The sequence below is a fragment of the Mirounga angustirostris genome, unplaced genomic scaffold (assembly GCF_029215605.1).
Source record: "Mirounga angustirostris isolate CCGP_5_RB_7025 unplaced genomic scaffold, mMirAng1.0.hap1 SCAF_6, whole genome shotgun sequence".
NCBI lineage: Eukaryota > Metazoa > Chordata > Mammalia > Carnivora > Phocidae > Mirounga > Mirounga angustirostris.
Window position 1 is genome coordinate 46,183,321 of NW_026991714.1, and position 13,053 is coordinate 46,196,373.

At 36.5% G+C, this 13,053-nt stretch overlaps 1 protein-coding gene across 2 annotated transcripts in view; it reads left to right on the forward strand.

The window, feature by feature from the left end:
• The window catches only part of HMCN1 (hemicentin 1), a 482,205-nt gene that overhangs the window by 323,812 nt on the left and 145,340 nt on the right, over window positions 1-13,053 (forward strand). For both annotated transcript variants that reach the window (XM_064594231.1, XM_064594232.1), the window contains exons 40-41: window positions 297-420; window positions 4,670-4,845. In XM_064594231.1, coding sequence (XP_064450301.1) covers window positions 297-420; window positions 4,670-4,845 — 300 coding nt within the window. The remainder of the gene's footprint in view (window positions 1-296; window positions 421-4,669; window positions 4,846-13,053) is intronic.

Here is a 13,053-nt window from a genome sequence, read left to right on the forward strand (position 1 = left end):
AAGGATGGATGAGATTGGACCTTCACTTGACTTTGTACATAGGGACTTGTTTTCAGTGGTTATTTCCGAGTTTGGTTCTAGCTTTTCACAGGCTTCTTTCAAAGAGAGGATAAGAAGTAGATTATATGAAGCTTGCCCACTTTAAAATATCCAAGTGGAAAAATAAATAAAATAAAACATCCAAGTGGAAATCTTTCTGGAGGCAAATGTCAATTGATTAACCTCAGAAAATAGGAGAAAAAAGGGCTTTTTCTCAGAGGGGCATGTTGGCTATTTATCTTTCTTATCATTGAAAGGTTCTGTCTGGAGGCCGCATCGTAGCACTGACCAGCGCTCAAATCAGTGATACTGGGAGATATACCTGTGTGGCAGTGAATGCTGCTGGGGAGAAACAAAGGGACATTGACCTCAGAGTATACGGTGAAATATTTTAATAATTATTTCTGTTCTAATATAGATGTATTTAATTCCTAAAATCATTGAAGAAGTTAAAGGGAGTTGTTGACAATAAAGAACCATGAGCAATAGAAATGATTTTATAGTATCAATTCAAATCAAATTCTACCTTTCTGCTTTATATTTGACTTTGTCTGATTTTCCTTTCTCAAAGTTCTGAGAAATTAAAATGCTAGGTGTTGGTTTCATAGAATACTCTAAAGAGCATGACTATGGAGAGCAGTTTAGCAATTTGGAAGATATAATCTTCTCACTGAAAGGAGCATCTGTTCAAGTAGCTCTCTTGATCTATTCTACTCAAAGACTTGATTTTATTACTTTTATATTTATAATCAGCATATTTTGTAGTCAATACGATGTCTATGAATTAAAGGCTATTTGAGAAGCAAAAGTTAAGCATAAATTTAGAGAAAATTCAGGTTTTTTCCTACCTATGATGCAGCCATAAGGTACAAAAGGAAATGTCTAATTTTATCACAGCAGAAGTTCTCCTCAACAAAGTTCAATCCTAATTGACCTCCATTCGTAGGATGTGTTTTTCATTCCACATTTTAGTTTACCTTTGCATTTAGGGCTGTTTTAGGCTTTTTTCAGTGTCTTATTTGCATTATATTCCTTGGTCATGGAATAATGGAATTGTTTCCCCATGGCCCCTCAAAGAGTATCTGGGTTTTTCCTATTTTAATTCCAGTATAATTAACATACAGTGTTATGTTAGTTTCATTCAGGTGTACAATCCTCTCTAAGTCCCACCTCACTTCCAAGTAGTTCACTCCTATTCAAAATATATCTTTTTTTTTTTTACCTCCAGATCATGTCAGTTGACTCCTCTTTATAAGTTTGCCAAAAGTAAATGTAACAATTACAAGTAACTTATAAATCATAGTTTTTTAATTAAAAAAAGAAACCTTGTTACAACATGGCTAAATTACATATCTAATGGATCTTGAAAGTCCCAGTTGGCATTAGTAAACTACCAAAGGGCTCTCTATGCTCTCTCTTTTCTATTGCTTCTGCAGTAGACATGGGTCCACATCCAGCCTCCAGCTTTGCTGGTGCTCTGTGTCACAGATAACAGATGGGACTAAAATGTCTAACCCCAGGGAATCTACTCCTTCCCTTAAATCTAACTGGGTCATTTTTATGTTTTTATGTTTTATGTCATCAGTCAATCTAAGTATGTGATACAAAAGCTCCTTCAATAATTAGCAAGCAAACAGAGGGGTGACATGAGCATTTGCTGGGTTTTAGTCAGGACTGAAAATCTAGGATTGGCTCCTTCTGTTTCTACATGGGTTGGTGTCAAAAGTATACCAGAGAGGTGATAGAGAGTTGGTATTTTCCAGCAGTCATAAAAACTCACTATTTTTTATCATTTGCCAAGCCATTTCCATACCACCCTTTTGGTCTGAAAACTGGGATCTTTCTTCTGTTATAAAAGTCAGATGGTTAGCTAACATTTACATATGCTTAGCATTTGAATATAGGTGCACAGCAAGCAGTTAAAGAAATGTAAAATTTCAGACTCTTAATCTGAAATTAGTTTCCAATCTGTGCTCCCCTATTAGTATTATTTCCATATATTATATTCCTATATTTGTAGCAATAACCTTGACAATCTCGTGTCTCATTGGAGCCTAATGAATGTTCATCTCCAGTGACCAATCTCCCTTAGATTTACATTGTAGAGTATGGGGGTGATAAGAGGAGTAGACAATGGATAAAATAGCTTTCCTTACAATTGCAAGAGTAGTTCATTAAAATATTTCCCCTTGGTATAAATTCAGGGTATATTTTACTATATTCTGAGGTGCTAAAACAAGAGAATTGGGTTTTGAAATGATTGAGATTCCCGTACCTTTACTTAAACCTAAGCTCAGAGAACTTTGTTAGAGATCACACATGCTCCAGCATCTCAACAAGTGTAACCCTACAGCTGTGCTGATTTTGATAATTAAATTTAACAAGTATAATGCATAGGATGAGAAACAGACATGATAACCCCCTTCCTAAGCAATATAACCACAAAGCTAAGTAAGGATAACATCTAAGGAAGCTGAGATCTAAAGGGTAGAGACTCGTTCTCTTCTCAGACTAAACAAAAAGTTGGAAATGAAAGGACAGAAAACATAGAGGCATTTCAGTAATATATATCCTCAGCTATAATTAGATTTGCTTTTATTTATGTTCCTTAAGAAACAAATACTCTATTGTTTTTGCATTTTTCCTCTCAATTTAAAAAAAAAGTCTGGTTTCTTTTTGAACTTGATTCAACTCATTTAGCCATAAAGAAAAATAATTGGAGGAAAAATATTTAGAAATAAATTAACATTCTGCTTTCTTGAATTATTTCTGACTTTTACTTCTACAAGTAGTCGTAAAGAATTCATGCTTTTTTGTAAATTCTATAAATACTCTAAGATAAACATTTTTATGCAGTTACGGTACTTTTTTGTCCACTGAGACCGGACTTTACCTGAAATTACTTTCAAGCTGTTAAATTGGCTCTTTTATTTAGGACTTCCTGTGCTAAGACTGGTGAATGTCTCTGTTTTCATAATATCTTAGAAAATGGCACTAATTGTGCTGATTTTGCTAGTATTATAGCAGTTTTAATCTCAGACTAGTTGTATATCTTTTATCTAATGTCTCACATATTAAAAACAATTCCACTGTTTTCTGGTCCCCATAGATTACTTTAAGCTTATTGAGAGCCAGATGTCTATGTGCTATTAAACTGAGCAGAATCAGGAATCTCTGCACAAAAGCTCCATTAGTCTATTCCAACTATTGTGCATGGCATTTCTTTGCATCATGACATCAGTTCCTTTGGATTTAGCACAGATCCTGCATCCAGAAACAGTACAAGAAAATGGCCTTTAGTTTAATGCCTTTCCCTCTGTAGGAGACATGGTAGCAGAGAAACCTCCTGGTTACAGAACTGCAGTGTTACTCATCAAAACCTATTGCAGTCATTGTCATTTTGCCACATGCTGCAGGATCCAGCCTGAAACAATGGCTAATGAACTATAATAACAATCCTTACCACAAAAATCTTATTTATATCAAAGCATTTGGCAAGTCCCTTAGGATTCATTTCAGTGCAGCTTAACCTTTCTTATTAAAAGAAAAAAATACTAAAAATATGGTACATTTCCTACAATCCTGAGTAGTTATGGGATTTAGTGAGAAGTGGCCAAGGAAATTCCTCTCTGTTTTTTCAGTGGCCCTTTATAACAGGCCTGATTTCATCGTTAGTTTGTGTTTTTTGAATTATTATAAATACAGTCCTGAAAGAGTCCTTGAGAGGTTATGGAGCAAACCCTCTCATTCTTGGCAGGACTGTACCTAAACCATCTGAGACAAATGCTTGTTTACTCTATATTTTAATACACCCAAGGGAAGGAGATTCCTTAGACTTCTCCAAGAACACATTTCAACATCTGACAAGCTTGATAGCCAGGGGATTCTAATTTTAATCTCATTAAAATCTCAACTCATTTCCTCTTTTTATGTAATTATATGTTATACAGCTGGTCACTGCTTTCATTTTGTTCTTTATTGTGTCATTTATCCCACATGGTCTTTATTCCATAGAAAGCTGACAAGGTATCATGGAAAACCAAAAAGAGCTCTAAACTGCAAATCAGAAGACTCAACTCCTAGCTTTACCACAAATTAGTCACATTATTTCAAATAAGCTATTGTCTGTCACCTACTTCGTGTTTTACATACCATGAGGTGGGGCTAGGTGGTCTCTTTCGATTCTATTTTTTAATTTTGCCTCTGTGTCTATAAAATTTATTTTCTTTTGCAAAAGATATAAAGAAATATCAAAAGTATATATGCTTTTAATTATTGTTATTTATTTCCAAAATGCTTCATGAGTAATTTATTACTTTGGAAATCTTAAGCAGTAACATCTAATTCAAAAAGTTTCTGAAATAAGCACTTGGTGAGAACTTCCAGTTCTAAAACTTCTTAAAGTGAAAAGTTAGTGAAAAGTATTTCTGTTCAATAGGAACATATTAATCAGTGATTTCTTAGTATTTGATTCTGAACCAAATGATGCAACGAGGGTATGTTAGAATTATTGTGATCCTACATCTTAAAAGAACTAATAAAGTTATTTGGTATATGTCCTGATGCTTAAAAAAGATAAAACAGTGTGTTGGCCTGTTTTATCCTGAGGGAAAACCCTTCTTTCACTTAGTTCCACCAAATATTATGGGAGAAGAACAGAACATCTCTGTCCTCATTAGCCAAGCTGTGGAGTTACTATGTCAGAGTGATGCTATCCCCCCACCTACTTTGACTTGGTTAAAGGATGGCCGCCCGTTGCTGAAGAAACCAGGCCTCAGTATCTCTGAAAATGGAACTGTGTTAAAGGTAAGCCTAGAGATTCATTTACTTCTTCTTATATTATTCCTAAGCTCATGGCTTTGGTTGTAAACATGCCTGTCTACAAGTGTTCTAATTTCATCTTGTAAAATTATAGGTACCCTTTTATTAATGAGGTTTGTAATATTTTAAAACTTTATGCTTAGTAAGATTTAGATATTTGTCTATCCATATTTGTAGCCAGAAGCCATCCAAAAATGCTTCTGGGAAAATATAGAACTATTTTAACGAGTGCTTCATTTTTAGTCATTCAACTACTCAGCAAATAAATACCCATTCTAGGTGCTCTGCATACGATGTGAAAAATAGACACATTTCCTACCCTGAGTTTCTTCCAAGTTTGCATAAAAAGATGAAAATTAACAGTTCCATTGAAAATGCAGTACGTACTGTAAGTGTGAGTTAATTACTATTTGGATGGTACAGGTAATACATTTTAGGAGGATAGTGAAAGGTGAGGCTGTGGTTACCTGGAAATCTTGGAAGGCTACTTGACTTTTTATGTGTAGATGGGACAAAAGGCCTGATTAAGGAAAGCAAGTAAGCTAGTGTGGCTGAAACAGGGAATTTAACCAAGTGAATATTTGGAAATAATATTGACAACGTTGATTTGAGTGAAATAAGAGCTAACATTGAAAACCAGTTTAAGGAATTGGGATTCAGGGGACATCTGGGTGGCTCAGTAGGTTAAGCGTCTGCGTTCGGCTCAGGTCTTGATCTCAGAGTGCTGGGATCAAGCCCTGAGTCAGGCTCTCTGCTCAGCGGTGAGTCTGCTTCTTCTTCCCCCTGCTCTTATGTTCTCACTTGCTCTCTCTCTCTCTCCCTCCCTCTCAAATAAATAAGTAATCTTAAAAAAAATACAAAGGAATTAGTATTCAGGAAGTAATAAGCTATTGGAATGTTTATAAAGTCCTCATAATAACCCTATTGAGAAATTGAAAGAATGGCTAAGTAATCTGCCCACAGTTACTAAGTGTCAGAAATGGGATTTGAATACAGGGAATTTAGCTTTAAAACGCATGCTACTAACCACTCTGCCACATAGCCTCTTGGTAAAGGAAGGTTATTACTGGCAAACAAAGGGAGTCTTGAGAAATGGATGATGGTATCAGCACATAGGAAGCTGAGAAGCTTATATAAGGAGAGCAGAAACATGGGAGAGAATGAGAGGGAATATGAAGCTGTGTGTTAGAGGCAACCAAGTAGAGATTTTAGGAATTATAATCTGTAATAGTGGAGCTGGGTAAAGAAGGAAAAGCTGGAAAAACTGGTGGAGGAACGTAGGATAAGTCAATTGAGCTATATAGGGGAGAAAAGCAAAAAGCACTGGCCATGCTCAGAGGCAGACCCAGAGCTCTAGAAATCAACTGGTAGTATTCTCAAACCCCTGCACCCCTGCTCTGACCAAATGACAGAGGGAGACAATTGTATGAACACAAGTCCCAGCACTGGGCGGGGAGAGCTATGTGTGATTAGAAATGTCTTGGCACATCTCAGAGTTTAGAAGTTGATTTCTTCAGGGCACAGATCTCAATAAGTTTGGGAAGCCAAAAGAAAGGTGAGGGTGAAGAAATCCTGGGATCTATTGAATTTCTACCACAGAGGCTGGCCAGGCACCCTGAAATGTGCAGGTCCCACTGAGGGGTGTACAGAGAGGACCTCATGGAAATAAAAACTTCTACAGAACTCAGACAAAATTGGTCAGTTAAGACTATCTTACCTGTGCATTTCCCAAAACAATTCATGCACATCCACAACCAGGTAAAGTAATAGATTCTTACCGTGTTATTTTGCCTGGAACACACTAGGAAATCAATACATCTTTTTTATTAAGTTTTTATTTTAATTCCAGTATAGTTAACATACAGTGTTTTATTAGTTTCAGGTGTACAATATAGTGATTCATCACTTACATACAACACCCAGTGCTCATCACAACAAGTGCCCTCCTTAATCCCCTTTACCTATTTCACCCATCCCTCCACCCACCTCTCCTCTGGTGACCATCATTTTGATCTGTATAATTAAGAATCTGTTTCTTGGCTTGTTTCTCTTTCTCTTCTTTTCCCTTTGTTCGTTTGTTTTGTTTTAAAATTTCATATATAAGTGAAATCATTTGGTATTTGTCTTTCTCTGATGGACTTATTTAATTTAATGTTATACCCTCTAGCTACATCCATGTTGTTGCAAATGGCCAGATTTCATTCTTGTTTATGGCTGAATAACATTCCATTCCTACATATATATGATATGTGATCACATATGTCAGATATATATATATCTCATATATGTGTGTGTGTGTGTGTGTGTGTGTGTGTATTATAAAATCTCCATTATCCATTTATCTATCAGTGGGCACTTGGACTGCTTCCATAATTTGGCTATTATAAATAATGCTGCATAAACATAGGGGTGCATGTGTCACTTTGAATTAGTGTTTCTGTATTTTGGGGGTAGGTATCCAGTAGTGTGATGATTGGATCATAGGGTAGTTCTATTTTTAACTTTCTGAGGAAACTCCATACTGTTTTCCAGAATGGCTGCACCAGCTTGCATTCCCACCAACAGTACGAGAGTTTTGCTTTTTCCACAACCTTGCCAACACTTGTTCTTTGTGTTTTTTATTTTAGCCATTCTGACAGGTGTGAGGTGATACCTCATTGTAGTTTTGATTTGTATTTCTCTGATGATAAATGAGTCATGTGTCTATTGGCCATCTGTATGTCTTCTTTGGAGAAATGTCTGTCCATGTCTTCTGCCCATTTTTTAACTGGCTTATTTGTTTTTTGGGTGTTGAGTTGTATCAGTTCTTTATATATTTTGGATACTAACGCTTTATCATATATGTCATTTGCAAATATCTTTTCCCATTCTGTAGGTTGCCTTTTAGTTTTGTTTATTGTTTCTTTTGCTGTGCAGAGCTTTTTATCTTGATGAACGCCCAACAGTTTATTTTTGCTTTTATTTCCCTTGCCTCAGGAGACATATCTAGAAAAACATTGCTATGGCCAAGACTTATCAAAAAGAAAAGAGAAAGGCCCCAAGTAAATAAAATCACAAATGAAAGAGGAGAGAACACAACTAACAACACAGAAATACAAATAATCATAAGAGAATATTATGAAAAATTATGTGCCAACAAACTGGGCAATCTGGAAGAAATGGACAAATTCTTAGATTCCTAGATTGTAAACATACAAACTACCAAAACTGAAACAGGACAAAATAGAAAATTTGCACAGACCCATAACCAGCAAAGAAAATTGAATCAGTATTCAAAAATCTTCCAACAGACAAAAGTCCAAGGCCAATGGCTTCCCCGGGGAATTCTACCAGAAATTTAAAGAAAAATTAATACCTATCCTTCTCAAACTGTTTCAAAAAATAGAAATGGAAAGAAAACTTCCAAACTCCTTCAATGAGGCTAGCATTACTTTGATTCCAAAACTAGACAAAAATCCTACTAAAAAGAATTACATGCTAGACACATCTCCAAAGGCAAGGGAAACAAAAGCAAAAATGAACTGTTGGGACTTCATCAAGATAAAAAGCATTTGCACAGCAAAGGAAACAGTCGACAAAACCAAAAGACAACCCACAGAATGGGAGAAGATATTTGCAAATGACATATCAGATAAAGGGCTAGTATCCAAAATCTATAAAGAACTTATCAAACTCAACACCCAAACAGCAAATAATCTAATGAAGAAATGGGCAGAAGACACGAACAGACATTTCTCCAGAGAAGACATCCAAATGGCCAACAGGCACATGAAAAAATGCTCAACATCACTCAACATCAGGGAAATACAGATCAAAACCTCAATGAGATACCACCTCACACCAGTCAAAATGGCTAAAATTAACAAGTCAGGTAACGACAGATGTTGCCGAGGATGCAGAGAAAGGGGAACCTACTTATACTGTTGGTGGGAATGCAAGCTGGTGCAGCCACTCTGGAAAACTGTATGGAGGTTCCCCAAAAAGTTGAAAATAGAGCTACCCTACAACCCAGCAATTGCACTACTAAGTATTTACCCCAAAGATACAAATGTAGTGATCCGAAGGGGCACATGCATCCCAATGTTTATAGCAGCAATGTCCACAATAGCCAAACTATGGAAAGAGCCCAGATGTCCATTGACAGATGAATGGATAAAGATGTGGGGTGTGAGTGTGTATATATATATATATAATGGAATATTATGCAGCCATCAAAAAATGAAATCTTGCCATTTGCAATGACATGGCTGGAACTAGAGGGTATTATGCTAAGCAAAATGAATCAGTCAGAGAAAGATAAGTATCATATGATCTCACTGATATATGGAATTTAAGAAACAAGGTAGAGGATCATAGGGGAAGAGAGAAAAAAATGAAACAAGATGAAACCAGAGAGGGAGACAAACCATAAGAGACTCTTAATCATAGGAAACAAACTGAGGGTTGCTGGAGGGGTGGGGGATGGAGGGATGGTGTACCTGGGTGATGGACATTGGGGGGGGTATATGTTGTAATGAGCACTGGGTATTGTATAAGACTGATGAATCACAGACCTGTAACCCTGAAACAAATAATATATGTTAAGTAATTGAATTTAAATTTTTTAAAAGAGGAGATTTACAAGCCAATATCCCTGATGAACATAAATGCAAAAATTCTTGATAAAATACTAGCAAATGGAATTCAACAGTACTTTAAAAGAATTATTCACCATGACCAAGTGGGATTTATTTCTGGGCTTCAGAGGTGGTTCAGTATTCACAAACAATCAATGTGATACACCACATCAATAAAAGAAAGGATAATATCCTGTCAATAGATACAGAAAAAGCATTTGACAAAATACAGCATTCTTTTTTTTTTTTTAAAGATTTTATTTATTTATTTGACAGAGAGAGACACAGCGAGAGAGGGAACACAAGCAGGGGGAGTGGGAGGGGGAGAAGCAGACTTCCCACAGAGCAGGGAGCCCGATGCAGGGCTCGATCCCAGGACCCTGAGATCATGACCTGAGCCAAAGGCAGACGCTTAATGACTGAGCCACCCAGGCACCCCAGCATTCTTTCTTGATTAAAGAAAAAAAAAACCCTCAACAAAATAGGGCTAGATGAAACATACCTTAACATCATAGAGGCCATATATAAAAGACCCACAGCTAATATCATCCTCAGTGGGAAAAACTGAGAACCTTTCCCCTATGCTCAGGAGCAAGACAAGGGTGTCCACTCTTGCCATTACTACTTAACATAGTACTGGAAGTCTTAGCCTCAGCAATCAAACAACAAAAAGAAATAAAAGGCATCCAAATAGGCAAGGAAGAAATCAAACTTTCACTATTTACAGATGATGTGATATACTCTATGTAGAAAACCTGAAAGACTCCACGAAAAAATTGCTGGAACTAATGCATGAATTCAACAAAATTGCAAGATATAAAATCAATGTGCAGAAATCTGTTGTGTTTCTATACATCAATAATGAAACAGCACAAAAAGCAATCAGGGAATCAGTCACATTTGCAATTGCACCAAAAATCATAAGATACCTAGGAATATACCTAACCAAAGAGGTAAAAAATCTGTACTCTGAAAAGTATAGAACACTTATGAAGGAAATTGAAGAGGACAGAAAGAAAATGCTCATGCTCCATTCTTGGAGCATTGGATTTGTTCTTCCAATCCATTCCATGTTCATTGATTGGAAGAACAAACATTGTTAAAATGTCTCTACTACCCAAAGCTATCTACACATTTAATGCAATCCCTATCAAAATATCACCAGCATTTTTCACAGAGCTAGAATAAACAATCCTAAAATTTGTATGAAACCACAAAAGACCCTGAGTAACCAAAGTCCTGAAAAAGAAAAGAAAAGCTGGAGGCATCACAATTCTGGACTTCAAGCTGTATTACAAATCTGTAGTCATCAAGACTGAATGGTACTGGCACAAAAATAGACACAGAGATCAGTGGAACAGAGTAGAAAACCCAGAAATGGACCCAGAACTATATGATCAACTAATCTTCAACAAAACAGGACAGAATACTCAATGGGAAAAAGTCTCTTCAACAAATGGTGTTGGGAAACTGGACAGCAACATGAAGAAGAATGAGACTGGGACCATTTTCTTACATCATACACCCAAGTAAATTCAAAATGGATGAAAGACCTAAGTGTGAGACAGGAAACCATCAAAATCCTTGAGGAGAACACAGGCAGCAACCTCTTTGACCTCGGCCATAACAACTTCTTTTTTTTTTTTTCTCAAGATTTATATTTATTTGAGGTGGGGGGAGAGCAGCAGAGGAAGATGGACAGGGAGAGGATCCCAAGCAGACTCCCCACTGAGCACAAAACCCGATTGGGGCTCAATCCCATGACCCTGATATCATGACATGAGCTGAAACCAAGAGTCAGACACTCAACCAATTGAGCCACCCAGGTGCCCCCATAGCAACTTCTTACTAGACAAGTCACTGGAGGCAGGGGAAACAAAAGAAAAATGAACTATTGGGACTTCTTCAAGATAAAAAGCTTCTGCACAGTGAAGGAAACCATCAACAAAATTAAAAGGTAGCCTATGGAATGGGAGAAGATATTTGCAAATGACATATCTGATAAAGGGTTAGTATCCAAAATATATAAAGAACTGATATGACTCAATACCCAGGGATGTCTGGGCGCCTCAGTCAGTTAAATGTATGCCTTCAGCTTGGGTCATGATCCCAGGGTCCTGGGATCAAGTCCCACATCAGGCTCTCTGCTCAGCAGGGAGCCTGCTTCTCCCTCTGCCTGCCGCTCCCCCTGCTTGTGCTTTCTCTCTCTCTGACAGATAAAAAAAAAAAAAAAAAAAAATTTAAAAAAATAACTCAACACCCAAAAAACAAATAATCCAGTTAAGATACAGGCAGAAGACATAAATAGACATTTTTCCAAAGAAGACATCCAGATGGCTAACAGACACATGAAAAAATGCTCAATATCACCAAGGAAATACAATTCAAAACTACAGGGAGGTATCACCTCACACCTGTGAGAATGGCTAAAATTAACAACACAGAAAACAAAAAGTATTGGCAAGGATGTGGAGAAAGGGGAGCCCTCTTATACTGTAGGTGGGAATGCAAACTGATGCAGCCATTCTGGAAAACAGTATGGAGGTTCCCCAAAAAGTTAAAAATAGAACCACCCTATAATCCAGCAGTTACACTACTAGGTATTTACCCAAAGGATACAAAAATATGGATTCAAAGGGGTACATGCACCCCACTGTTTATAGCAGCACTATCAACAAGAGCTAGACTATGGAGAGAGCCCAAATGTCCATCGACTGATGAATGGATAAGGAAGATGTGGTATATATATACATATATATACACAATGAAATATTATTACTCAGCCATCAAAAAAAATGAAGTCTTGCTATTTGCAGCAATGTGGATGGAGCTAGAATGTATTATGCTAAGTGAAACAAGTCAGTCAGAGAGAAGACAAATATCATATTATTTCGCTCATCTGTAGAATTTAAGAAACAAAACAGATGAACATATGAGAGGGGGGGAAAAGAGAGAGAGAAACAAACCACAAGAGACTTTGAAAGAGAATAAACTGAGTGTTGATGGAGGGAAGTGAGTGGGGAATGGGCCAGATGGGTGATGGGTGTTAAGGAGGGCACTTGTTATAATGAGCACTGGGTGTTGTATGTAGGTGATGAATCACTGAATTCTACTCCTAAAACCAATATTGCACTGTACGTTAACTAGAATTTAAATAAAAATTTTAAAAAAAGAAGCTTACAAACCCAGTATAGGGAGAAGACATGTAATAAACCAATAATAAAGGTGTTATTTTACTGAACAATAGCCTAGCTATATAAAGGTTATCTATATTAAAGCCCTAAATAACTTATTCAGAAATTGTGTTTTCTTGTTATTTTATCTGAATTTTATTTAATTATATTTAAGAGGCCGTTCTAGACCTTCAGTCACTAATATTAATTAGATTAAAACAAAGTATGATATAGATGAAAATTGTTGAATTTTGATTTAAGTGTTGAATGTGGATGATGGGCATATAGTCATATGCTTTACTATTCTCTTTCCTTTCTATATGTTTGAAAACCTTTAGAATACTCATGAAAAATAAGAAGTCACAAATAACATTAATAGAAAAACTCCAATTATGAAATAGAAA